Raw genomic sequence first — 25812 nt, forward strand, 5'->3', positions numbered from 1 at the left:
GAGCTAGGAAAAGAACAACAGGACGTCAACAGTTTGAGGCGGAGAGACTATGAGGCCACGTTTAGACGACATTACATTACATTACATTACAGTCATTTAGCAGACGCTTTTATCCAAAGCGACTTACAATAAGTGTATTCAACATAGGTAGGGAACGAAAACTACTAATCACCAGAAGTTTTAAGTACATTTCCTGCAAAAACAAGCAACCAAGAGTATACCTAGCGCTAAGGTAAAAGTGCAATATATCAGCTACCTACTTTCTTAAACAGATGAGACAAAAATGGCAAAATCAAATGAGCACGAGCTAAAACAAATAAGTGTATCGACTAAACAAGATCCAATAAAACAATACAAAAATAGAGTTTCGTACAACTAGTTAACAACAAGTAGGCCAGGCAAAGAGGAAGGATAGTGTTTCCTGAAGAGGTGGGTTTTCAGCCTGCGGCGAAAGATGGGCAGTGACTCTGCTGTCCTGACATCAGTGGGAAGTTCATTCCACCACTGTGGGGCCAGAACAGAAAAAAGTCGTGACCGTGTCGATCGACCAGAAGGACCGTTGAGTGGCGAGGGAGTCAGTCGCCCCGAGGTGGCAGACCGGAGTGGTCGGGCAGGGGTGTGGGCATTGACCAAATCCCGGAGGTAAGAAGGAGCTGTTCCTTTCACTGCTCTATAGGCTAGCACCAGGGTTTTAAACTGAATGCGAGCTGCTACGGGGAGCCAGTGCAGAGAACGGAGAAGGATAGTTGTGTGGGAGAACTTGGGGCGGTTGAACACCAGACGAGCCGCAGCTTTCTGAACAAGCTCCAGAGGTCTGATGGCTGATGCCGGAGCACCAGCAAGGAGGGAGTTGCAGTAGTCCAGGCGGGAGATGACAAGAGCCTGGATGAGCACCTGGGCTGTTTTCTCCGTGAGGAAGGGGCGAATCCTCCTGATGTTGTAGAGGAGGAATCTGCAGGACCGTGTCACTGATGCGATGTTAGCCGAGAACGACAGTTGATCGTCCAGGCTCACACCCAGATTCTTCGCAGTCCGAGTTGACGTCACCACAGCGTTCTCAATGGTGATGGCCATGTCTCGGTGAGGACAGCCCTTCCCCGGGATGAACATCAGCTCGGTCTTGTCCAGGTTGAGCTTCAGGTGGTTTGTCGACATCCACTCCGAGATGTCAGCCAGACAAGCAGCAATGCGTGCCTCCACTTGTGTGTCAGAGGGGGGGAATGAGAGGATCAGCTGGGTGTCATCGGCATAGCAGTGGTAGGAAAAGCCATGGGAGTGGATGACAGCACCAAGAGATGTAGTGTAGAGAGAGAAAAGAAGAGGACCCAGAACCGAGCCTTGGGGAACCCCAGTAGTGAGCCTGTGTGGTTCTGACACAGACCCTCTCAGCATCACCTGGTAGGAGCGACCCGTCAGGTAGGATGCAAACAGGGAGAGTGCAGAGCCTGAGACACCCATCCCCTCGAGGGTGGAGAGGAGGATCTGGTGGTTCACTGTGTCGAACGCTGCAGACAGGTCCAGGAGTATCAGGACGGAGGAGAGAGAGTTCGCTCTAGCGGCATGGAGCGACTCCGTCACTGCCAGGAGGGCAGTCTCTGTCGAGTGACCCACTTTGAACCCCGACAACGGTCTCTAGAGAAAACGGCAAAGTCCTGTTGCGTTCTCACTTTTTATCCTACGTTTAGACGGAGGCACAACAGTGATTGAAAGCACTGTAGTGTGCATGCCACGTGGCTTTGTGGCGGTTACGCACTGCCAGATGGACCAGTCACGCATGCGTAGAACCACTTATGTTCTACTTCCTGTCACAGCTGTTTGTTTGTATACATACACCAATGCAACGTGGATCTACGGCTCTGCACCAGAGCCGACGTGAACCATGACATCACACATTTTGCGGTTTCCCCTGTGTTGCCCGTTTACATGGAGATGCGAAGTGGAGCGTTTTCAAAGATTTCCATTCTGGAAGGAGTTCTCACTTTGTTTCCGTCTAAACGGACAACTTTTTTTTCTGACATTTTATTTTGCCGTTTTCTCTAGTCCAGTGGTTCTCAAACTTTTTCATGTCAAGGACCCCCAAATTGACACTTATTAGACCGCGGACCCCCATTTGAATAGATATGCCAGGGACCCCCATAAGAGAAGATTTTTTTACGGCTCTAGCAGTGATTCTCAACTATTTTAATTTCAAGGACCCCCAGTTTGACATGCATTAGGCTACGGACCCCCATTTAATGGCATTTCTATCTCTGGGACCCCAATTCATATTGTAAAATCAATGTTAATGTAACTCTGAGAGTGTACACATGGAACCAAATGGACCCGTCAGGGTCCATTTGGTTCCATGTGTACACTCTCAGAGTTACAGACCCATAAGGGTCCATTTGGTTCCTATCCATCATTTAGCTGGGTACCCCCTGGCCCCTGGAACCCCATCAAGTACCCCTGGGGGTCCCCGGACCCCACTTTGAGAACCAAGGCTCTAGTCTAAACGGGGCCAAAGTGATGCCAGTGTGAAAAGTTACAGGTCAAAAAGGCACACTCAAAACGCTATGAAGGTTGCCTAGGAATGAAACAAAGGGAGTGGATTAAAGCACACCTGGAAAGTCACAGAAGAAAGGAGAAGACGCTCATGGAAGTGAAGTCAGAAAGATTGGAAGATTAATGCAAACTACAGTACAGGGAAGGTGACAGAACAGTAAACTGGTTGGCTAGAGTGAACAAGAGGGAATATCATATGAACAATCTTGGCGGTGGGTATCATAGCAGATATTAGAGGAATAAGTGGAGGCTCGATGGACAGATGTCCTAAATGGACCACACCCAACAGCAGAGGCTGAAATACTAGACTAGAGACTGACCTTGATGTAAGGAAATAGAAATCATTTCAGCCACCAAATCAATACAGCACGGAAAGGTTCTGAACACAGTGCAGAGCTGTTCAAAGTACACACCCAGAACTTGCAGCCAAACTGCTTCAGAAATTCTCTTCACAGCCATATTGGAGGGGAAGAAAATACCAGATGAATGAGCAAAGGAAATCGTGAAAATACCAGATGAATGGATAAAATGTGTGATCATGAAGATCCCAAAGAAGGGCGCCCTGAATAACTGTACCAACTGGTGGGGAACCACCCTTTTGTCCATTCCAAGCAAGATCTTTTTAAAAGTCATTATGCAAATAATGTGAGACGCAGTGAGGAAAGAACAAGCAAGTGTGAAAGAGAAAGGATTTGCTGACCAGATATTCAGCAGTGCACAGAGTGCCAAAGAAAGCTCTACATCGCCTTTGTAGACTTTGGAGAAGACCTTATGGTATCCAGAGGGACAGTAAATTTGCATTAACGAACGGCTCGTCCATATCATTAATAGCTTTAACACCAACTTGCCAAGTAGGAAACAGTGACAGTGTTTATGTTGTCAAGACGGGGTGAGGCAAGGTTGTGTGTTATCAGCACTACTTTTCAACACGATCATTAACTGGGTGATGCGAAGAACACCCGAGGGTAAACCCGAATCAGATGGACACTTTTCTAAACATTAGAATATCTTGACTTTGCAGAGGACCTATAGCACTAGTCCCATACCCACCACCACATGCAGGAAAAACCTGCAAATGTTATGCCCACGAAAGTGTGATCACATTAGTGTGATTGTTTTATGTGTCACAGTGTTTTGAGAAGTGTTTGTATTGTATTTTCCTTTCAAACCCAGGTTGTGTCTTTGTGTAATGTTTTCACCAAAACAACAATAACTTTGGTCAATAGGTGGCAGTGTACCACCTTGGTTTCAACCTGTTTTGCCTTCTGAGCTTGTCGTCTACTCAGGTAGTCTAGTGCGCAGGCGCTGCTGGCTCTTTTCATAACTGAGAGGAGACTCGGTGGAAACAAGACCATGTTCCTCTGTCTCTTTTTCTTCTAAACCATTTCAACCTGTTTTCCAGGTGGGTTATACTTCACAAAGCACACAGAAATGATTGTTGTTGTTTATGTAACGTCTGGAGTTTATTGTGTTTACTTTTTGGGTCGAATGTAAGTGTAAAAGGAGTGATTGGAAAGTGTCTCATTGTTTGTAATGTTTGTAATGGCGTCCGCCGTTGCTCCGTCGTGTGTCACGTTGATTGTGTGTCTGGGTATCACGTCTCCGTTCTTTTTGTTAGGTTTGTGTTTTGATCTGTATACTGGCTGGCTCCATTTATTATTTAATGTGTATGTATTTTGTGACTAGTGTATAAAAACGGTTTTTGGGGGAAATGGTTTCAAAACCAGGTATCTGTAAAACCATGCAGATGTAAATAATATGTGCAGTTAGTAGTATCACTGTTACTGATTATGCAAGTCCTAAATGGTTCTTAGAGCATCTTATGTATATGAAAAATGCACTTTAGATGCAAGTTAATGGCCAAAAGAATTTGGGAAGTGTTAATGCAGATACACAAGAGGTTACAAAGTGTGTTTATTTTGAATGTATTTTGGATCAGAAGAATGGTTATTGTATTTTGTTTGATTTTGATGTAGTGGTGAAATACTATGAACATGTGAATCTATGTCTAGATAGACAGAAAAAGTGCAGTATTGCTATGCTGAGTAAAACAATGCAGTATTAAAGACTGGGTAATTACTAAAGTAAAAAGGACAAATGCAAACAGACAGTTAGGGTTTATATTGAAATTGTATGTGGTGAAATAAATCATAACTGAGAGGAGACTCGGTGGAAACAAGACCATGTTCCTCTGTCTCTATTTCTTCTAAACCATTTTAACCTGTTTTCCAGGTACATATATATCTGTTAATAGGTGCCAGTAACCTGACCCTGCCAGAGGTGGCGGTATTGAGTAACCAGGTTCCTCAAGACAGCTACATCTGAGATCGCTCAAGGGGTTGAGCTAACACCGTACCGCTCCCGGTACGGACCAATCAGCATGAGCTAAGGGCGTGATCTGGGCAAAAACGGATGTGACGCCATATAGACGCGTCTGTTGTTTTGTAGTTTCTTCACTAGTCAACATGGCCGCTACCCAGTGTCGGCCCTATGGGGGGGCATTGGGGGGCAATGCCCCCCCAGATTAGACTTTGTGCCCCCCCAGTTCAGATTGGCCAGATGTTTTTATTTTTTAAATTTTTTTCAAGCAGCGCAGCGCAGTATAGCCTGCCTTTTTTTTCTCCCGCTGTGGAGTCTGTGCCTGTGGAGATGCAATGCCGACATTACATTAAAGACAGTATAGGCCTAATGCTGTAATTGTATTTGTTGTTGGTGCATATAGGGGCAAGGTAAATGAACCGAATTAACCGAAATAGAGTTACAAAACACCCCAAAAAAGTAAAATATCCATCCAATAACCGAAAAAAATCGCGCGCCGGCGCTTCGCGCCGGCGCGCACGGGTCCCTCACGCACGCGCGCTGCGCGCGCGTGCGTGAGGGACAGACAGGTGCCCCCCCTAGAATAATTAATGCCCCCCTGCTTATTACTGTCTGCAGCCGGCACTGCCGCTACCATGAGCAACACCGATATGACGATAGATGCTGCAATAACATTAGTTATTTCTCAACTGGACAATATTTCTTCTTTGAAAGAAGAGCAAAGTTTGGCACTGAAGGCTTTTCTGCGTGGAAAAGATGTTTTTGCTCTCCTCCCGACTGGCTTCGGCAAGAGTTTAATTTACCAACTAGCTCCACTGGTAGCGAAAGAACTGGGGACGAAGCCGAAGCCTATATTGATCGTCGTATCTCCTTTGACTGCCCTCGTAGCAGATCAAATCAAAGAGGCTACGAATCTGGGACTCTATGCTGCGCAACTCGTAGATAATGCAGCACACACCGACATCCTCGACGGCCGATGTCAGCTGGTCTTTGGTAGCCCGGAGACGTGGTTACTGGAAGATAAATGGCGTGATATGCTTTCCTCACAAGTGTATCGTGAAAACCTACTGGGCATTGTCGTCGATGAAGTTCACGTCGCATACAAATGGTAAGCTAAACGCCGTTAAATGGCTGTATAGTGTAATTGTTACACTACACATACACTGTAATGTTAAACTGTAAAACAAAACAGAGCAGCGTGTTACGGTTACAGTAGTTCAAAGACGAAGTGTTTGTAACATTTATGTTTTATTTAGGTCAAACATTATATTATAAACAATAAGCTAACACACACAAACAGACCAAATGTTAAACACAGATCTTACTCTAACTGTATTGTTGTAATGCAACTATGCACGTTACTATTGCTGCTACCTAGACTCAATGTAGGATTTATTTTTCTTTCAACCAGGGGACTGGGAGCAAACGGAAAGCCAGCCTTCAGAGAAGCCTTTTCCAGGCTGAATGAACTAAGATCCATAGTCAAAGAAGGTGAGTTTTGAAACACAGTAATGCTACATGATTAAATACATGATTAATTAATATCAATCCATAAAAGGGGGCTGCATTGTGCTGCTACCTGAGGGGGTTAATGTTGGGGGGGGGGGGGGGGGGGGGGGGGGGTTGTGTGTGCATTGGGCTGGTTAGGTTAATCCCCCTATTTTTAATGTTAGGGGGAGGGGTGTGTTGTGCTGGCAACTTGGGCAGGCTGTTAACCCCCCTGTTTAGCCAGGTTAGGGGGAGGGGTGTTTACACTACAGGTACAGGAGCAGATCATAGAAGTTGGTGCTGTCCAAGTGTAGTTATTTGTCATGTAAAGAAAATACAGTATGATATGTGGAAATGTCAGTCTTTACCTGAAGCTACCCGATAACATAAATAACCTAATTATTTCCCCTTTATAACACTATAGAAAGTGTAGCCTACTGCAGTTCTTCATTAATGCTTCTTTGCTGATATATGTGCACTTATTGTCTTTCAGGTTTACCTGTTTTAGCGTTGACAGCATCTGCTGATAACAAGAACAGAGGCCGTGTGACCAGGATGCTGAATATGGAGGAGGCAACTCTCGTGACTGTTAGCCCAAACAGGAGAAACATCCGGCTGGGACTGAGTCGGGTTCCTGCTGATAACTTGAACTGTATGGACTGGGTAGTAAAGGAGGTCAAAGATAAGGGTCTATCAATGTCTCCCATCATAATCTATTGCAGAACACTGAAGTTAGTTGGGAGAGTGTTCACCTATCTTAAAGCAGAATTGGGAGAAGATGCTTGGGTTAACAGAGACCAGGATCAGAAGGCTGAGAACCACCTTATAGGAATTTTCCACAGCAACACACTGTCAAAGTACAAAGACAGAGTTTTGGCCTCCTTTAGTGGAGAGGGAGAGGGGAGCTGCCGAGTGGTTGTTGCAACAACAGCTCTTGGGATGGGCTTGAATTTCCCTAATGTTTCTCATGTTGTAATGTATGGTTTGCCAGAGGATGTTGAAGACATTGTTCAAAAAGTTGGAAGGGCTGGCAGAAATGGGTTACAGTCACATGCAATTTTGTATGCTATAAAAAAAACTGTAAGTGCTGGTCCAGAAGTGAAAGAACTGATACACACTGGCACTAAGAGCTGCTTTAGAAAAGCACTGTACGGCCATTTTGAAAACCAGCCAACAAGTGTAGAGCCAGGGCATGTCTGCTGCAGCTATTGCCACTCTGTATGTTCATGTGCAGGTGAAGATTGTGACGAGCCTAGCCCCAAACATGAGGTAATAGAACAAGATGCTGGCATGCAAGGGAAATGTAGAGTGGTAACACAAGAGGACAAATCTCTTATCGGGGAAATGTTAGAGGAGTATATGAGTTGTTTAGAAAAAGACACAGCACATGTCTACACTAGCAAGTCAGCATGTACTGGTTTCAGTGCTGAGCTCATTGATGCAGTAGTAGAACGCTGCACACACATATTTGACTTGTCTTACATTCTTAGAAACCTTCCCGTATTCAGAAAAAAACATGCAAGAGAAATTCTGCTAATCATCAATGAAGTCTTTGGTGACATTGAGGATGTAGAGCCTTCTTCTCAAGAGGATAGCTTCACTGAGCCAGACATCGATTATACAGGGTATTTTGATGAAGATGATGAGGACTTTGAAATGGGAACACAGCACAGCAGCTCAGAATCGTCTGACGAATAAGCAGTTGGCCATTAAAGGCTCTTATAAGACTCACATTGGTTGTCAATTAAAGCTGTGGAATATTTAGTTGACTGAATGCTCATGATTAAAATGGTTTTGTATGTAATTTGAACATAAGCAAGTGATTAAAAGTTTGTCGCTGCAAAAAATCTGGTGTTGTTTCTTTTCCAGGTATGCAAATATATCACTTTTAGATTGATAACCTTTTATCACAAAATAAGTACATCATTGTTTTACATCTGTCCTGGTACTGTATGTCACCCTTTTCACTATGCATGATGACTCTTAATCCCTGCTTTTCTCCCCCATGTTAAAATTGATTGTTTCAAATCATTAGGCTATAGAGGCATTGATCAGTTTGCCATTTTACACATGGGATCCAACTTTGATACTGTACAAACATGTTATGATGTTGTTTTAGAAAGTAAACATGAACAAGTGAGGCAAATTAAAATATTTATTTATAAAAAAACAACTAAATGCTATAGTTGCGCATACTCAGGTAGGGGAAAATCACAACAATATATATATAACAGGATTATAAAAACAATACAACATGCGTAGCCTATATTCAATAGGGTCCTAACTATGTACACTCTCATATCCCTTTCAAGTACCCTTTGTTAAACAGTGCAAATTCGAGATACATATTTTCTGTGTGTGAAAGTAATGAGAAAAATAAAGATGCACTTGGTCCAGTCATTGATGAACAGCAACAGTGAATTATTGCAACATTTTTGACTACTTGGCAGGAGTTATTGCACAGACTTTTATAGCACAATGAGATTTACGTTATCTAAAGTGTATCGTGGACATGTTGAAAGACTGTAAGGCTATATTATTGACTGACTCAGACTCAAGAGTAAAACGCTTTAACGCTGAGAGGAGAGTTTGGTGACCACAGGCAGGATGCCTCAGGTGACGTCGGTGTTTCTGCTGTAGCGGTAGCCGTTTCTGGAGGTCTTCTGTCTTTGTCCTCTTTTTCCCATCGCCTTAAAATGGAAAAATCGTCTTCCATTCTTTGAAGCAAGCGAAGACATGACCAAACATGCGACACGATACGGAGGGGTCTTTAAACAGTGTTAAAGCTAACGCTATCAGGCGTTCGTTAATACTTGTTTCGTTTGCAGGCTGAGGCTTATCAAATATCTTCCTTGTACCCGTTAAAATACCTTTTATGCGCAGATTCGTGTTACAAAATCGGCAAAAATCTCCGACCTCCATGATAACTTTTTTTTAGCAACTTCTTGAGAGTTCTTGTTGTTGTGGTGAAATACTGGACTACGATGGTGATTTCCTGGTGTCGCTCCTACCATACGTCACGTAGACACATCGATATGATTGGTTGTGTTTGCACGCCCACACGGTGATAGACAGACGGTCCCATCCAATCATCTACCAAGTATCTTGAAAAAAAGGAACAGCCCCGTCATCGAATTGGCTCCCGAGATCCCAGATCCAAATAAGCTGTGAAACAAATGTGTGGAGCAAGCTTCTTGGATCTGGTAGCGTCAGGTTAAGGTGCCAGATCCTGGTACCTGTAACACAAACATACCTACCACTGAAGAATTTACATATCGTTTCTGTCGGGGCAGAAACTTATCTCCATATTTAAACTTTTTGTGTTTTTTAGTAAATTAACGTCCTACTTGATCATACTACAGCGTCGCATAAAAAAAGCAGATCGACAAGCTCAAAACTTGGCGCAAAGCGACACGTTTTGAGCTGGTAGATCTGCGTTTGATATTTTTTTATTTGAATCCTGAAAAGTAACAGTTTTGGACAAAATGTAATTTCCAGCCGACAGAGACGATATCTAGACAGCACTGCCAGATACAATAGTGGAGCAGGCAGAGACATCCTGAGTCGACTCAGCAAGGCTAGAAACACCTCCAAAAGTCTGAACAGTGTGTGAAAGTCATTCCAGTACAGTACAGTTCAGTAAGTACAAAGATAAAATTGCAACGCTTTTTTCCTTCCAACCTGCTACACTTCCAATGCTGCAGATTGACAGGAAACAACACAGGAAACAACCTCTCTGAGCTCACTTCACATTAGGAGGTTCAGGGAAATCGAGAGAACATTAGAGCCTGGCGACGCGAGGTTAAGAGATCATAGACACCGTCATCATGAGTAGGCGCTGAAGATGGATTGGACACATCATGAGGATGGAACATGATGACGTCACAAGAACAGAACACACAGGGGAACAAAAGCCGAAAATAGCATATCTACAAGCTCACAACGCCTCGCAGCGACTATTTTCGGCAAAGAGGTTTGGTGTAGGGGGGAAGAGGAGCAAATCAAGTACTACTAAGTATTGAAGGTTTAAGTGGTCAAATGTCAGAAATGAACGAAAAACATGAAATTACACAACACTGATGATAGCCGATGAAGCAAACTATGAAATCTATGAAAAAGTTTAATCTGCAACCCAATGGTAAACAATGTAGTGAGGGGTCCCTGCTTCATCTCTCTCTCAGCTAAGGGGTCCTTGGCCTGAAAAACGTTGAAGACCCCTGCTTTAGACGAATGCCCATAAAAAAAAACGAACTTCTCTACAGTAATGCGAGTAGTCAGGCTGCTGTTCTAGCCTAGCAGTAGAATTTAAGAGCATAAATCCACACCAGAAATAACAAAAATATGGATTAAAAACACAATCACATCTCCTGTGTGCACGGCACACCACCTCATAACCATGTTGACCTAACAGATACGAAAACAGCCAGATATTTCCAAATCACAAACTATTAACTAAACATGACACTAAGTTAGTAAGCCTGAGCTTAGTAAGCCGAGCCGAGCCATGTGGCACCTCCTGTTTCTCTAGTGTGAGGCAGCTTGATGTACAAGTACATCCCCTGGACATAACGTTAGTATGTCACTAGGGATGTTAACAATTAATCGATTAATCGAATTAATCGATTAAGAAATTATCCGATTAAATCAAACAATTAACAATTAATTGAAAAAATAAAAAACTTTTTTTTTTTCTTTTTTTAATGTTCAGAACCCAAGATATGATGATTTGAAGATTTTCTGCTCCATTCACTTCTTGTTTAACTTACTGAAAAAGGCTGTATCTCGGCTCCTAAGCACTTTTTTTTAGGATTTTTTTTTTTATCTGAAATTAAGATTCTCAGATTTAAAAAAAAACGCTGCTTATCAGTTAACCGGTTAATCGGTTGATAAGGTTATCAATTATCAATTAATGAATTGATCGATAATTTGCATCCCTATATGTCACAGGGAGGTCCGGAGGTGGACCCTTGATACTGAGTGCCAAGCAGCGAGGTACCGGGTCCCATTTTTTGAGTCTTTGATAAGACCCGGGCTGGGATCGAACCCGACGTCCGAGTCTCAGGGTGGACACTCTACCCACAAGGCCACTGACCTGGTAAAAGACATGACACTGAAAGTGGTAAATTAAATCAAGTTTGACTCAGCGGAGCGTATGGTATATACGTATATACCTTCTCAGAACAATTACTGTTCAATGTTCAAGGTTTTTTATTGTCACATGTTGTGTACGGGCACATAAGAGTAAAATGATTTTGTTCTGGTTCCTCAGACATTGTAATATATTGTCTCTGTTGGGTGGAAACCTCCAAAACTGTATACTTTTCAGTATTGAAATTCAAAAATATCAAAAGTAGCAGATCTAAAAGCTCAAAACGCGTTGCTGGGTGCCGCATTTTGAGTTTGTAGATCTTCTACTTTTGATGCTTTTGTGTGACGCTGTAGTATGATCAAATAGGGCGTAATTTATGGAAAAAACACGAAAAGTTAAAATGTGGAGATAAGAGGTTTCTGCCCGACAGCAATGATATGCTAAATAATAGGGGGGATTATAGCATCATAGCATCAGTATTAAGAAAACTGCACTTGCAGGTTAGATTTCTCTTCTAAGTCAGCTACGTTAACTTGACATTTTGACGTCCCTAATTTGTGTAAAAGACATTTTTGTTGACATTGACAGTAGAGCCTACACAATATAACACAATCACTTCCATTCTATGCAAGCGAAGGGATGGAGCTTTAGGATGTGAAACAAAATGCTCCAACGTTCAACTTTGTTGAACATTAACACATTTATTTGACACCTAGCCATGCACCACTTGCAATAAAGCCCACCGAGTCAGAACAACTTCTCATTTTCTTAATATAAACGTCCACATTATTTGTGATCATGCAAATGTGATTCTGATGTTGCTCGAAGGCCTAGCGCAACACATTACTACTTAATTCTGAGTAGCATACACAGTAGCATAGAGAGCAGACTCCACGCTGTGTGCTATGACTGGTAGAGAAATAGCGTTATAATGTTGCTGGCAAATCTATGCTTAAATATTGATATACCATAGTTAAAACAAAGACGTTTTTTGTTCAAAAGTTAAAGTTACTCGAGTAAATTCTGATAGTAATCATTGCTATAGAGTGTTTGTTCAGTAACAAGGGGTCTCCCCGTCTCTCCAGATCTTTAATAAACAGAAAATACTTTTTCAGGTGGGTCACCAATGTCCTCCAATCAGAAAAGAGAAACCATTAATCAGCCAGTTCCAATTTCGTCTGTTAGTTGTTTTTGTTTCATTGCTTCCAATTTCACGTGTTTATCCTGTATCCTGTATCGTGAGTTCTCTCTCTTGATTATTGGTATCCCGATGTGAAAATGTAGCTGGAAAGACAAGGAGACTCCTGTTACTGAACAAACACTCTATAGTAATATTGCTACAGTATATTATAGCAATGGGGAATATAGAGCTATTTAACACTTACTTAAAAATCCCCCCCTCCCCCACTGGTTTCAGTTGTAGAGCACCCCTGGGCTACTCAAATTACCATTAACCATTTATGGTTAATTGTGGGACTTAATGGGTGGGATAGGATTGTGCACATTGGGGGCACAATTTAGCATGGTTGAGATTTATCAGGAAAAATCATGTAGGAATATACACACGTGTTGTAACGCATCACCTACTCGTATATTATGTTGACCACGACGGAACGATTATAATTGTTTCTCACCATATTGGTATACAAGTCGGACGGCTCCGAATCAAGCGGCCACCGCTAGACGCGGGCGCTCCTGCAGTCCTGCTTCTGTCCTTATGACCTGCCTTGTTTGAGTCTATATGGTCCGCATTTCCTTGTTGTCCCCAATGTGTCATATTTTGCCACTTGGTCAGGTACCCCCGTGTCAGTGAGAATCAATCAGTAAGAATCAATCTGGGAACCCATTCAGTAAAAAAAAAAAAAACTTTTTTTTGTGTAGAAACAGGAACTCAGTTTGGCTCCTCCCCTTTCTTAGTCCACTTCCTCCCTGGTGCTTCTTTGTTTATTCCTACTTACAACAACACTACATGTTTAGGGCATGTGGTGCTAACAGAACAATCTGTCTTGAGAGATTAGTGGGAATAGACGTAGGGTTTTATAAATCTGACAAAGAGACGTATGCACGTTCCCTGTGCTTACACTGAATTCTACACCTATATATATACACAGAGTTTTGATCATTTGGCGACAGGATATATGCCAAATGTATAGCTTGCCCACAACAGACAGGAGTGGAGATCCTTTGTTGCTGCCTTACATTGTAATAGGCATGAAGGGCAGTAAGTTAAGTAAGCAAGTAAGTAAGTGAGTGAGTAAATACCACTGGAGTGGAATGCTAACTGTCTCCGTGACACAAAACAAAAGGGAGAGAAATCAACCTCCCTTGAGAACCGAAACCAAGGTTCTCAAGTGGAGACAGCACTAGAGAATGAGAAGTTTATTACTTCGCCATGCTGAAGTCTACACACAGTCAAGAGCCTTCATTTATAGCACTAGACCACCAAGTCACAGCTGCCTTTAAACATTCTTGAGAGGTAGGAATGTTTGTTTGGTCCATTTGTCTGGGTGTTGTGGTTCTCTCTGAACTGTGTGCACTCTTACAATGGCTGCTTGTGCTTGTATTCCACTGTTCCAGTAATTGTAAGTCACTATGGGTAACAGCATTTGGCAGAAATGATAATGTCAATGGAAAGCTAAAGGGGCAGAATCCATTACTGGAGCCACCTGCTGTTTGTTTTCAATGATGGCCCAAGGTTTCCCCCTAGTGGTGGCTATGGCAGATTGCAGTCGCCATAGCTTGAATGGGGATACTAAAGAGCTCATTTTGAGTGTGTGTGTGTGTGTGTGTGTGTGTGTGTGTGTGTGTGTGTGTGTGTGTGTGCAGTGTGTGTGTGTGTGTGTGTGTGTGTGTGTGTGTGTGTGTGTGTGTGTGTGTGTGTGTGTGTATAGACGATCGACTACACGTTGTGAGCTTGGCTGTTTTCTGCGAAAGCTTTCCCCACAATAAGGATGCTGGGGTTTAAGTGGTTAAAACCAAAGTATGCCTACAGTATATGCAAAAGGTAATGTTGCTTTCCAAAGTGTTCACAACCTAACATACAACCTAACGTACAAATGAACAGGCATGATGAACACCATGAACAATCCATATACTGTGTGCACACCAATCTGCTCTTCCAATCATATACAAATCATATAGGCAATGTAAAAGTAAATTGCCAATATTATTGGTCTTCTTATTCAGAATCATAATGAGGCCATAAACACTGTAACCCAGCAAATGGCAAATCCTTTTGCCATGCATGTCAACACCATGATCTGATTTACAGTAGAGCCGGCCTACATGTTCTCAAAACAGTCACGGAGGAATTTGACCCAGATTTGGCGTCAGCATGGTTGTTTATATAAAAATGACAACATACTGAGTGGCAGGGTGTTCAAAGCCAGCCTTTTTTCATAGGAAAGCGCTAAACCCCGCTGGGTAAACTGAGAAAACCATGACAAAATCTGTCTGACTAAAGGCTCCTGTGAGTCCTGCCATTTGTCACCACAGGGAGATGCCTGCTGCTGAGTCAAGAATCAAAAATCAAGAGAATCAAGAATCATGAATAAAAGATTCGAGGTACAAGCCGTTAGATGTCGGTGCGGCATGGCCATAAAACTGTGCAACAACAACAGAGGTAAAATATACATAAAGAAATAAAAAGAACAAGAAACATAAGATAAGATAATAAAATATACAAATAAAGGCTAAAAAGTACAGGCAAGACGCCCACTGTAAACCTTCTGTACAAGGAATTTTAGCAGCAAAAATCCTTACCAGCAGTGGGAAATGTGCAATAGGGAACATTTAGAACTACAACTAGTATCAGATGTCGTCTCTGTCGGGTGGAAACCTCATATGTCCAAAACTGTTACTTTTCAGAATTCAAATTTCATAAGTATCAATCGTAGCAGATCTGCAAGTGTAAAACCTGACGCTTCGTGCCACGCTTCGTGCCGTGTTTCGCACTCATAGATCTGCTATTTTCGATGTGACGGTTTTTGTGTGCCGCTGTAGTATGATCAAGTAGGGCGTTAACCGTTAATTTACGAAAAAGCATAAAAGATGGAGTTTCTGCAACGATATGTAGAGTTTGCTATAAAATGTGTACACCTACAGCATACAGTACATCATCAGTGTTGGGGGGGGGGGGGGGGGGGGGGTGGCTGACTAGACAGTGGGGGGATATCATTTAATATCAGGTTCATATCATGCATTATGCCTCTCTGACCTTTGACCAACAAATCCATGTAAACCCAGGTTTTACTTTTTTATGGGAAAAGGCCATTGACCCGTTAATGCTCCAAATCCACCCTTCACTTTCACCTAATAGACCCCACAGACTAGAGTATTGTGTGCATGTAAATGCAGTCAGTGTGACGGTAAAAACACGGAAAATGAAAGCAAGAAAGGAGAACAAAATGACTTAAAAGCTGCAATCTACCCTACCGGGATTTCAAACCAGGGACCGCCATACAAGATACCAAATATCTACCACTCAGCAAAGAGGCAGTCCCTGTTTGGCCGTGGCCAGATATTGCGCTTATGAGCTTAAGGCAGTGATACTTGTCGACAGGATCTAGATTTCTCAGAGGAAGAGAAGACCACCTCCAATCACTGTGAAAGTGCTAGTTATATTGTGTACCATACACATTGGTATAATGCTTTGTTCATTCATCTTCTGGAGAGAGAGAGAGAGAGAGAGAGAGAGAGAGAGAGAGAGAGAAAACTCTAAGTTTTGGTCGTGTTATATCATCACTGCCATGAACTGGCTGTAGGGTAATGGCTGCTCAAGGTCAGTACAGGAGAACATAGCTACTGTAGCAATTGCGTGTGCGTGTGTGTGTGCGTGTGCACACGTGAGTGTGTGTGTGTACTTTTACTATATACCTGTGAGGGCCAGATTTCCCCACAAGTACTGCGTAGCTGACTTTGAGAAATAGACTTGTGAGATGATGTGAGGACAATTTGTACTGCTCCTCACAAGATAAATAGTTGTCTTATGATTCATAATATTTTTTACAGTTAATCTTACAATTAGGGAGATATTCCAACAACACCACATCTATCAAAAAGATTTAGTCATATCATCAAAAGTGTTAAGATGTATACGATCATTAGAAAAAAGAAAAGGAGAAAAAAAAACAGAAAACTATAGCTTCCTGACTATTGCCACAGAAGCACACTGTATGGTTACATAATCTGTCACTACCACAGTGCCTTAAACATGTAGTGTTGTTAGTAGAAATAAACACAGAAGCATCCGGTAGGATGTGGACTAATATGAAAGGGGAGGAGCCTAACCAAGTTCCTGTCTCTACACAAAAAAAATTGGTGTGTCCCCAGAGTCAAAAACAAAGAAAATATTCTTTTACATCACAAGAAAAAAAAGTGTTTTCTGTGTCCACTTTCCAGGAGGCAGAAGAAAGTCATATTGACCAGCCCTACTATTTTATTATGTCAACCTTCCAGAAGCAAAAGGGTCCACCACGTGTTGCATCTGTAGACATACAGTACATTGCAGTATTGATAAGTTTACTTAAGTAAACATTTGAGTACCTTTACCGGTTCATGAGTTCATGCACTGGTCAGGGTCCTAAAACACATGATTTGCACTTATTCCACAAAACCGGTGCTTACACATGCTTATCACCAAACCACATTCATAAAATACTTCTTCTAACTTTATTTGTTCTTGTATTAACCTCACGTCCTTCTTAAATGTTTGTTTTAATAAACACTTTTGGTGTAACTAAGACACATCCTCTAAGTTGCACCAAATACCACCTGTTTCCCTTATCACACTAAACATGTAAACATGTAAAAATCTGCCATCCAGGAAGCTGAGGTGTCCTCGTTAGCAAACATTCAGTGAAAATAGCCGATCCATTTTCGGCAAAGATATTAATGTAGAATGAAAATAGGAGGGGGCCTAGTACAGAGCCCTGGAGGAATCCGGTCAACTAAGTATAGGGTTTAAGTGCTTATGTCACAGCAAATGCAGGCAAATGCCTTTAGTCTGCTGTCTTCTTGGAACAACCAGCCATGGGCAGGTTATGTAGGCCTACAGCAGGGTGAATTATAGACTATTTCCTCTTCTCAGGGTTTCCCCCGGCGGCGGTAGCAAGGGTATGTAGTGAGAGTTCATTAAAACATTTAGCTGGAGTTTTGTCCACTTGGACATTGCATCATTAAACAAACTGACATGTTGTGCGCTGGGAAGTATGGATTTGGAGATGTCTATGTGTTGTATGCTACTGTTTGTTATGTCACTTATGTGTTTCTATGTTGAACAGGCTGAAAAATCCTTCTGGGACAATAAAGTCTAATCTAATCTACTTGTTTAAAACTATAGTTTGTAATCTACCGCATTACTCGCTAAGTGCAGTGGATATCTTGCACTACTGTTGCCTCCAACATCCATGGATCATACAGTCGGCCTACAAGTAGACATTTCTTCTAGCGTAAAATATGTGAATTTCTTAGTGATGTTATAATAATCTGCATATTCAATTATTTATTTCAAGACTTGTTTCCGTGAAATCCTTTTTCTTCTTTCTAGATTTTGAAATGACAATTTGTGTATCACTGCATTATGTAATCACCTACTCTCCCCAACCGATAATCTGATAATTTATTTCCTCATAGTATCATTGCGTGTGCTTAGAAACTGCCTGGCATACCAATAAACCAGTTTGATCAAGGAACAGGTGGGTGAACAGATAGGTGAAACCATGTATGAGGAGGTGGCTCCACATTTACCAGATATGCCCGGCACAGCCAAGTGCGTTTACTTTGTCTAGTCTGCATGTTTGAACGATTTGGCAGGTAAGGGAGTTCATTTGGGAGCTCTAATCTATTCAATCAATTTAAATTTCATCCATGACATACTGCAGCAATTTGTATCCATCTAATCATGATTAACTTTTGTATTTGCAGTCATGTCGACGCTGGCTGAGCATCAGTTTCGTTGTTCGGTATGTCTGGAGCTGTTCACTGATCCGGTGTCCACGCCATGCGGCCACAACTTCTGCAAGACGTGTCTGGAAACATACTGGGACAGCTGGGACGTGTGTCGATGCCCCCTGTGCAAGGAGACATTTTACAAACGACCAGAACTTCGGATAAATACCTCGTTCCGGGAGGTCGTCGAGTTCTTTAAAAACAAGAACCCAAAGCAGCCGGTGTCGATCGGCGAAGCCTGCGCGGCCAAACCCGGCGAAGTGCCATGTGACGTCTGCGTGGGCCTGCAGTTCAAGGCCCTGAAGTCCTGCCTGGTGTGCATGGCGTCTTACTGCGAGGCTCACCTGGAGCCCCACAAGACGGCCATGGTTCTGAGTAAACACACGCTGATAGACCCGGTGAACAACCTGGAAGAGAGGATCTGCAAGACGCACAACAAGATCCTGGAATGGTTCTGCAGAAAAGAGGAGGAGTTTGTCTGTCAGTTCTGTGCAGAGACTGACCACAGCCGGCACCAAGTGGTGACTGTGGAGACGGAGGTACAGCTAAAAATGGTGAGATGTGCAGTTGTCATTTACAGACTTTTATAAATGCTCTCATTTCCTTAAAAAAAATAATCCAATGTCTAGTAGTAGTGTTAACCATTCTACTGTATCAACAAAGCAACTTAAGTTGCCTACCATCATTCAGAAGGTGTCATTTTGTATTATTATGTGTTACACCTTCGCCTATCAACTTGAATCTTTTAGAGAACTTTTTAGCAAACCATATGTACATTACATGTATTATAGAGTACAGTACATACACGCTATACCAGGCTGCTTTACATTTTGGCCTTACAGTATATAACTCTTGAACCGTTGGTCATCTTGCGGAGATCTGGCCTCCGAGGAGCATGTGCACTTTTGTATTTGATTTATTTACTCAACCATAAGTCTGCAACTATTGCTTATTTTCTTATAGATTCCTGATAATCTTTTATTTTACATAATTATATCAATGAATCGATGCCAAAAAAATCTGCCAATCTGTTATTTGATGTATTTTATATTAACTTTAAATGTTTCTATTATCAATTATTTTATTCGATAGATTACGTCAATCAGTTTGCTGTTCGGGGCAAAACGAACAGTAGGCTACTGTTGAGTAAGCATACAGTAGTTAATCACGTAGGGGTACAACAGTAGTTAATCACTCTCCTTTTGTTCCTATCTATTCTTTTCTCTCTTTCTCTCAGTCCCAGATCAGGAGGAGAGAGAGGGAGGTGGAGCTGATGATAAAAGACAGACACAAGAGGGTTGAGGAGATCAACTGTTGCATGGAACGAAGCAGGGTGGGTTCAAACGCATGTCCATCTGTCCATTTAAAAAACACTGTGCCAGCCAGGGCACGGGTGAACGGTCAGTCAGTGTGACCACCATATGTTTGCCACATCGATTCCAGCCGATGCCATGTGCTGCATGGCTGTCAGCGTTGCCAGATTTTGCAAGAGAAATAAGGAACCTAGGTCTATGGAAACAAGCCCAAAAGAAGCGACTATTTATAGGCCATGAGAGCACTTTAAACATAATTATGTGCATCGGCTATTTGAAAATAGACGAGCTACAAGCTCACAACGCGCTGCCATGCGACGCGTTGCGACGTGTTGAGAGCTTGTAGATCTGCTATTTTAATTTTATGTTTTGGATTTTTTGTGAAAAATGTGGAATATTTGTGAAACATTTTAACTGCACAAATCTGGTGTGGGGGTCCCGGTGGAAAAAACACTGCCAAACATAATTATACAGTTATAAGTATATCCATGTGTTGTTTAATTCCATTTAAAGCTGCAGGAAACTTGGTGTGAAGCAGAGCATAACAGTCGAATGTGTGCTTAAAAAGATAGAATGGTACACAGAAACTTCAAAGGGGCATGAAACCCTAGGCTGAATTTGTTTGTTTTCCGCTTCAGGTTAAAAACTACAGCAGGGTAAAAACATGGCAAGCTGCATAACACTGACCTTATAGTACACACTGCACAGTGATGTACGCATCACAGCTGCAGCTAATACAAATAATAATGGGTGTGTTAGATTTTAGGTGTGTCAATACTGTCTATCATGCTTGCACATTGGCATGCCCTTGGCTCTGCTGAAAATACCTAAGGTGGTTGGAGCGTGGGTACAGTCTCTGAAGACAAATTCTTTTCAGAGAGCAAAATCCTCAGTTTGAACACAGAGGCCTCTAGTTTGAAAGGAGGTGAACTGGCGGATAACTAATCAATGCAGGGATTACACTCTGAGTTCTATGCAGGTACTCTCAAAACCTTTAACCAAAGACTATGCACATGTTTGACTATAACAGACATATTCCCCTTTATTTGAAGAACCACGTACAGTAGACCACTTTTATTTTCTCATCTCAATGAATTGAATTGAATTGAATTGAATTGAATTGAATTGAATTGAATGGAATGGAATGGAATGGAATGGAATGGAATGGAATGGACAGGACAGGGCACTCAGGCCGGGAATGACAAAATAAAATGCAACAAAATCCAGTGTTCTTGTGGTGGCTTGTACCTTTTCATTAGGCCCACCTTTTATCTGGTTAGCATCAGCTATACTGACTCCACTGCTGGGTGACAAACGTCCAAACCCTTCAATTGCGCTGTTGATAACCATTAAGATAGATGGACCTTTACTGATCCCAGGGGGGAAATTCAGGTGTCATACTGTAGCAGCACCACAGTAGGCATGAAGCACAAGGCAGATACAGGTAAGAGTAGAGAGATACTGCACAGCTACAGCTAAGATTCAATGAGAATAAAAAATAAGAATAGCTTAACAAGTAGTAAGATAAAATAAATAAATATGTGTAAGATAAAAAAGTAATATAATGTACAAAATAGAATACTTTAATTATTGTTTGGTGATAATCTAATGCACCTTCAAATCTAAAGGTCAGAATGTAAAAAATGTAGTCCTACTCAGTCAGCGTTTCATAACAGGTAAAGGACAGATAAACTGAATTGACAACCACGTAAATTGCAATTACGAAGTACAAATTATCTCAGTGGTTCTCATGTCAAGGACCCCCAAATTAAATTATGTATTTCGCCGCAGACCCCCATTTGAAAATATTTTGTCTTAGGGGCCCACCTGCACCGCCTAACAAGATTTGTGTTATGCAAATGTTTCAAAATGGTGTTTTTAAAATTATTTCCCAATATCTTTTTTTAGAATACCTCCTTGAAACCTGGGGGTCCCCGAACCCCACTTTGACAACCACTGAATTATCTGCATGCATGGACATGATATGTAATGTGGCTTATCTGTTATATCTTTATTTTAGGATAACGCGCAGAAGGAAATGGAGTCGAGTGTCCAGGCGTTCAGCACTCTGATGGAGTCCTTGGAGAGGACACACACCACACTGATGGAGGAGATGGAGGCGAGACATGACGCGGTGCAGAGGAGGTTTGAGGGCTTTGTGCGTGAACTGCAGGAGGAGATCTCTGTTCTGGAGAAAAAGTACGCCGAACTGGAGCAGTTCTTGCAGATCGACGACCACATGTCACTGCTACAGGTCTGTTTTATCCAGTGGTGGAAAGAAACTAAGTACATTTACCTAAAGTACTGTACTTAAGAACAACTTTGAGGTACTTTCACTTTACTGGAGTACAGCACTTTTTTTAAACAGCACACACTATTATTATTTTAAGCAAATGGAAATACATATACTGTAGAAACCTAATTGTATTCTTTCACATAATGGAACAGACACAATAAGGAAGCTTTACTCTACATGTAACCAGTTTTCACATTTTAACAGGAATACACCCAGATTTGCCACACACACTCTCTTCAGAACTGGTCAGCCATCCCAGTGTATGAAGTGGATTTCTTGGGCTGCATACGAGCTGCTCTGGGCAAGGCAAGGGAATTCGTCAACGTGGAAATTGAAAATCAGGGAGCCGCTGGTAAGCTTGATGCTAGTATCGCTTGACCCAGTGGTTCTCAAACATTTCATGTCAAGGACGCCCATATTTGGCCTGGGACCACTATGTGAAAATATGTTGTGCCACTGGGGACCCCCATACAATATTTGTGTTTTTAAAATGTTTCAAAAATATTCAGAATAAAAAAATAGCCTATGTACAGTATATACTGTAGGCTTACAGAGTGGTGAAACTGATTTGCATGCTATATTAACTACTTTAGCTGGGGACCCCCTGGAACCCCCTCAAGGACCCCTGGGGGTCCCTGGACCCTATTTTGAGAACTGCTGGCTTGGCCACTATGTCTGTAGCCTCGTTCCCAGCCTTACTCATCTGCGAAGAGAAAAGTCTGGTCACGACCTAAAGCAGTGTCTGTAGGGGCGAGAATTCCGTCGCACATTTCCCCTGGAAACAATATTTTTCAACCAATCACGACACAGAATGTAAACAGATTTGTAAAACTCAAACGGGAGTCCATGGCCTAATTCATAATGATATCAAACAGAGGGTCTTTGAAATTACTGTAGTTATAGGTTGAGAATAACTGTTCAAATTCCTAAGTGGTTATTTAAAATAAAGAATATAATTGTCATAACAATAACTGAAAAAATTTTTGTGTTTCATTTTGCAGAGCTCAAGAAGATTCAACTATTTGCCGGTATGTGTAATTTTCAATATTAAACTTGTATTGAACCTGCCATTAGTTTACAGCATAGGTAGGCCCTAAACAGAACGTAAAAAAAAAAAAGCAGTTCTTTCTGTGTGCTATTTATAAAGAAATTAGACCGATACTTCTGACCTCCTAAATCCTTTAGTCACACTTATTGTTGTGGTCAACTTCATGTTTAATCATATTTTAGTCGTCCATCTTCAAAAGCCAGTTGAGTTTAAGGCTTAAGGTTTGCATTGTAGATGTTAGTTTGAAAATCTGTAAAGTTTTTGCAAGCAACACTGTAGTGCAAGTACAGTAAGTATACATTAGATTTTACTTGCTTTAAGCTGCAAGCCGTAGGTTTAATGTCCTACCCAAGTTTCGAACCCTGGTCTCCCACGTCTACCATACATCTACTGCTTGGACAAGAGGGAATCCCCACTTGGCCTGCAGGGGATATATTTTGCTTAATATGAGCTTAAGGCAGTACTACTTGTCAAGACCCTGGTGTCCTATACCCGAAACCAGGGTCTAACTTTCTCAATGGAAATTCTGGGAGACCACCTCCAACCACTGCAGAAGTACTAGTTTCATTGCATTAACATAATGTTTTATTCATAGCCGCGAGATGATGTTTTTGAGTTGGGGGGTGTGATGCAATGCGAGATGTAGGCATTTTAATAGGGCAAGCAATAACTGTCTCTCTCTCTCTCTCTCTCTCTCTCTCTCTCTCTCTCTCTCTCTCTCTCTCTCTCTCTCTCTCTCTCTTAATTAATCAAACTTTGCAGAGTACAGAGACGAAAGACAGCAATCTGTTCAGAATTATTGCAGTATTTTATGAGACCTGGGAAATCACAGGTTGCAGTGTCAGACAACAATAGCCGATCTACAAGCTTGTAGATTTGCTATTTTTGCTGTTTTAAGATAAAGTGATTGAGTGTGTCTGTGGGTTTTATAAATATTCAACCAATGGAAAGTATAACAATAGGTTTCCACCACAACATCAACAACGTTATAACATAAACATAAAATAAGTATTGGATTGCTGCTTCAAACCGAGAACACAACATATCCCTGCAAACCAAAATTTCTAATCCCAGGTCCTTGTCTTGAAAACAGAGGACATCACCATCGACCCTGACACCGCGGGACCCTGGCTCATCGTGTCCGAGGACGGGAAAGAAGTCAAGCAGTCCCCGAAGAAACAAAAAGTTCCCACCAATCCCCTGAGGTTCACGGAGAACCTGTGTGCCCTGGCGACGCAGGGCTTCAACATGGGCCGCCACTACTGGGAGGTCAGGGTTCAAGAGAAATCCAACTGGGTGTTGGGCGTGGCCTCCAGCACGGTGAACAGAAGGGAGTACGTCACGCCGTCACCCGAGAAAGGCCTGTGGGCCATGGGTCACAAGGACGGCAAGCAGTACGTGGTGTTCGCCCAGAAGAAGCCGTTCTCCATATCGCTGTCTCCCCGGCCCAAGAAGATAGGGGTGTACGTGGATTACGACGATGGCAAGGTGGCCTTCTATAACGTGGAGGCCAAGGCTCACATCTTCACGTACAACAACTGCTGCTTCAAGGACAAAATATACCCCACGTTTGACCCTTCTTTGACGGCGGAGAGGAAGGAGACGGCTCCTCTGCAAATTATGACCGTAGAGATTTCAAAGTGAATGAGCAGAAGCTTGTCGGTTTGAAATTGTAATTACATTAAAGAATTGCTGTTATCCATGTCATACTGTAAAGAATATTTACGTAACCACAAGCCCATGTCTTAATAGAATGTAATGACATTTACCTACTAGGCAGTATAATGCTAATGCTCCATTTTACACTTGTTGACATGTTTATAATGTATCTTTTTTGTCCAATTTGCAGACATTATCACTCTAATCTGGGAACTGTAATCCCCACTCTGCCATATCCTACAGCTTCATAATGTACTGCAACTGTTGACTAAATGTATCCGCTCTTACTTATATTTACAATGTACTGTCATTAAAGTTGCCATCCTTAAAATGAATGCTATTGTGAATATAATTATATTACTCTAGATGTATTTATATTTATTGAAAAGTTATTTCTGAAAGAGGAAATGTTGTTTAAATATTATACTATAATTACAAACTAAACATTTAAGTATAAAGTATAAAGCATAAAGACTCTTTATAGAGTAAAATCCTCTTACGAATGGATAAATTATATCCATTCGTAGCTCCAAGTTCAATGGATTTTATTGTGTGGCAGTAGATAATATGGCAGATTGTGGCATCTGATCTGTGTGTGTGTGTGTGTGTGTGTGTGTGTGTGTGTGTGCGCGTGTCCCCACAAGTATAGCAGAATATGAGAAATAGACATGTGACCGTTTTCCTGGTCCTCACAAGGAAAATGTTTGTTTTATGGTTGAAAAGATAATTTTAAAGAGACATTTACAATTCAAGATACATACAAATTCAGGTTGAGCTTAGGTTTAGAATTAGACATTAAGAAGTTAGGTACGCGCTGGTGTCGTGCACCGAAAAATAGCTGATAGCTCGACACGTTGTGGGCTTGTAGATCTGCAATTATTTGGCTTTAAGGTCATGGTTAAAAATGTCATTTAAAAAAAAGGTATTCATGAAAAGAAATCACTGTTTTAAACTGTCGATGTCCTCACAAGTATATAACACAAACCTGAGGTGTGCGTGTGTGTGTGTGTGTGTGTGTGTGTGTGTGTGTGTGTGTGGGAGATTGGGTGTGTCACAGAGTGGGAGGGGCAGGTGAGTTTCAGGAACAACTCACCTGCCTGCCTGTTCTGTT

The 25812-nt window shown here is 41.9% G+C and overlaps 2 protein-coding genes across 2 annotated transcripts; both read left to right on the forward strand.

Annotated features, from left to right (window-relative positions):
* Positions 1 to 5632: 5632 nt before the first annotated feature.
* On the forward strand, positions 5633 to 8046 carry LOC311034448 (putative ATP-dependent DNA helicase Q1; the record flags this gene model as incomplete). Its single annotated transcript, XM_084042328.1, has 3 exons — positions 5633 to 5968; positions 6272 to 6351; positions 6842 to 8046. The coding sequence occupies exons 1-3, from the start codon at positions 5895 to 5897 to the stop codon at positions 8044 to 8046; spliced, it is 1359 nt and encodes a 452-aa protein (XP_083898454.1). The 5' UTR covers positions 5633 to 5894.
* A 10093-nt stretch (positions 8047 to 18139) lies between these two features.
* On the forward strand, positions 18140 to 25031 carry LOC311035021 (E3 ubiquitin-protein ligase TRIM39-like). Its single transcript, XM_084043081.1, has 7 exons — positions 18140 to 18250; positions 18362 to 18939; positions 19623 to 19718; positions 21719 to 21952; positions 22199 to 22346; positions 22996 to 23022; positions 24136 to 25031. Exons 2-7 carry the CDS (start codon positions 18364 to 18366, stop codon positions 24684 to 24686), a joined length of 1632 nt encoding a protein of 543 aa, XP_083899207.1. The 5' UTR covers positions 18140 to 18250; positions 18362 to 18363; the 3' UTR covers positions 24687 to 25031.
* Positions 25032 to 25812: the final 781 nt, after the last annotated feature.

This window comes from Gymnoscopelus microlampas (assembly GCF_963454915.1).
Source record: "Gymnoscopelus microlampas genome assembly, chromosome: 19".
Taxonomy (NCBI): Eukaryota; Metazoa; Chordata; class Actinopteri; order Myctophiformes; family Myctophidae; genus Gymnoscopelus; species Gymnoscopelus microlampas.

Excerpts from the sequence above, each read along its gene's own strand:
- LOC311035021 (XM_084043081.1), top strand. The coding sequence starts at position 18,364 with ATGTCGACGCTGGCTGAGCATCAGTTTCGTTGTTCGGTATGTCTGGAG. Across the intron at positions 18,940-19,622 it reads CGGAGGTACAGCTAAAAATG|TCCCAGATCAGGAGGAGAGA; the intron begins GTGAGATGTGCA and ends TCTTTCTCTCAG. Across the intron at positions 19,719-21,718 it reads GTTGCATGGAACGAAGCAGG|GATAACGCGCAGAAGGAAAT; the intron begins GTGGGTTCAAAC and ends TCTTTATTTTAG.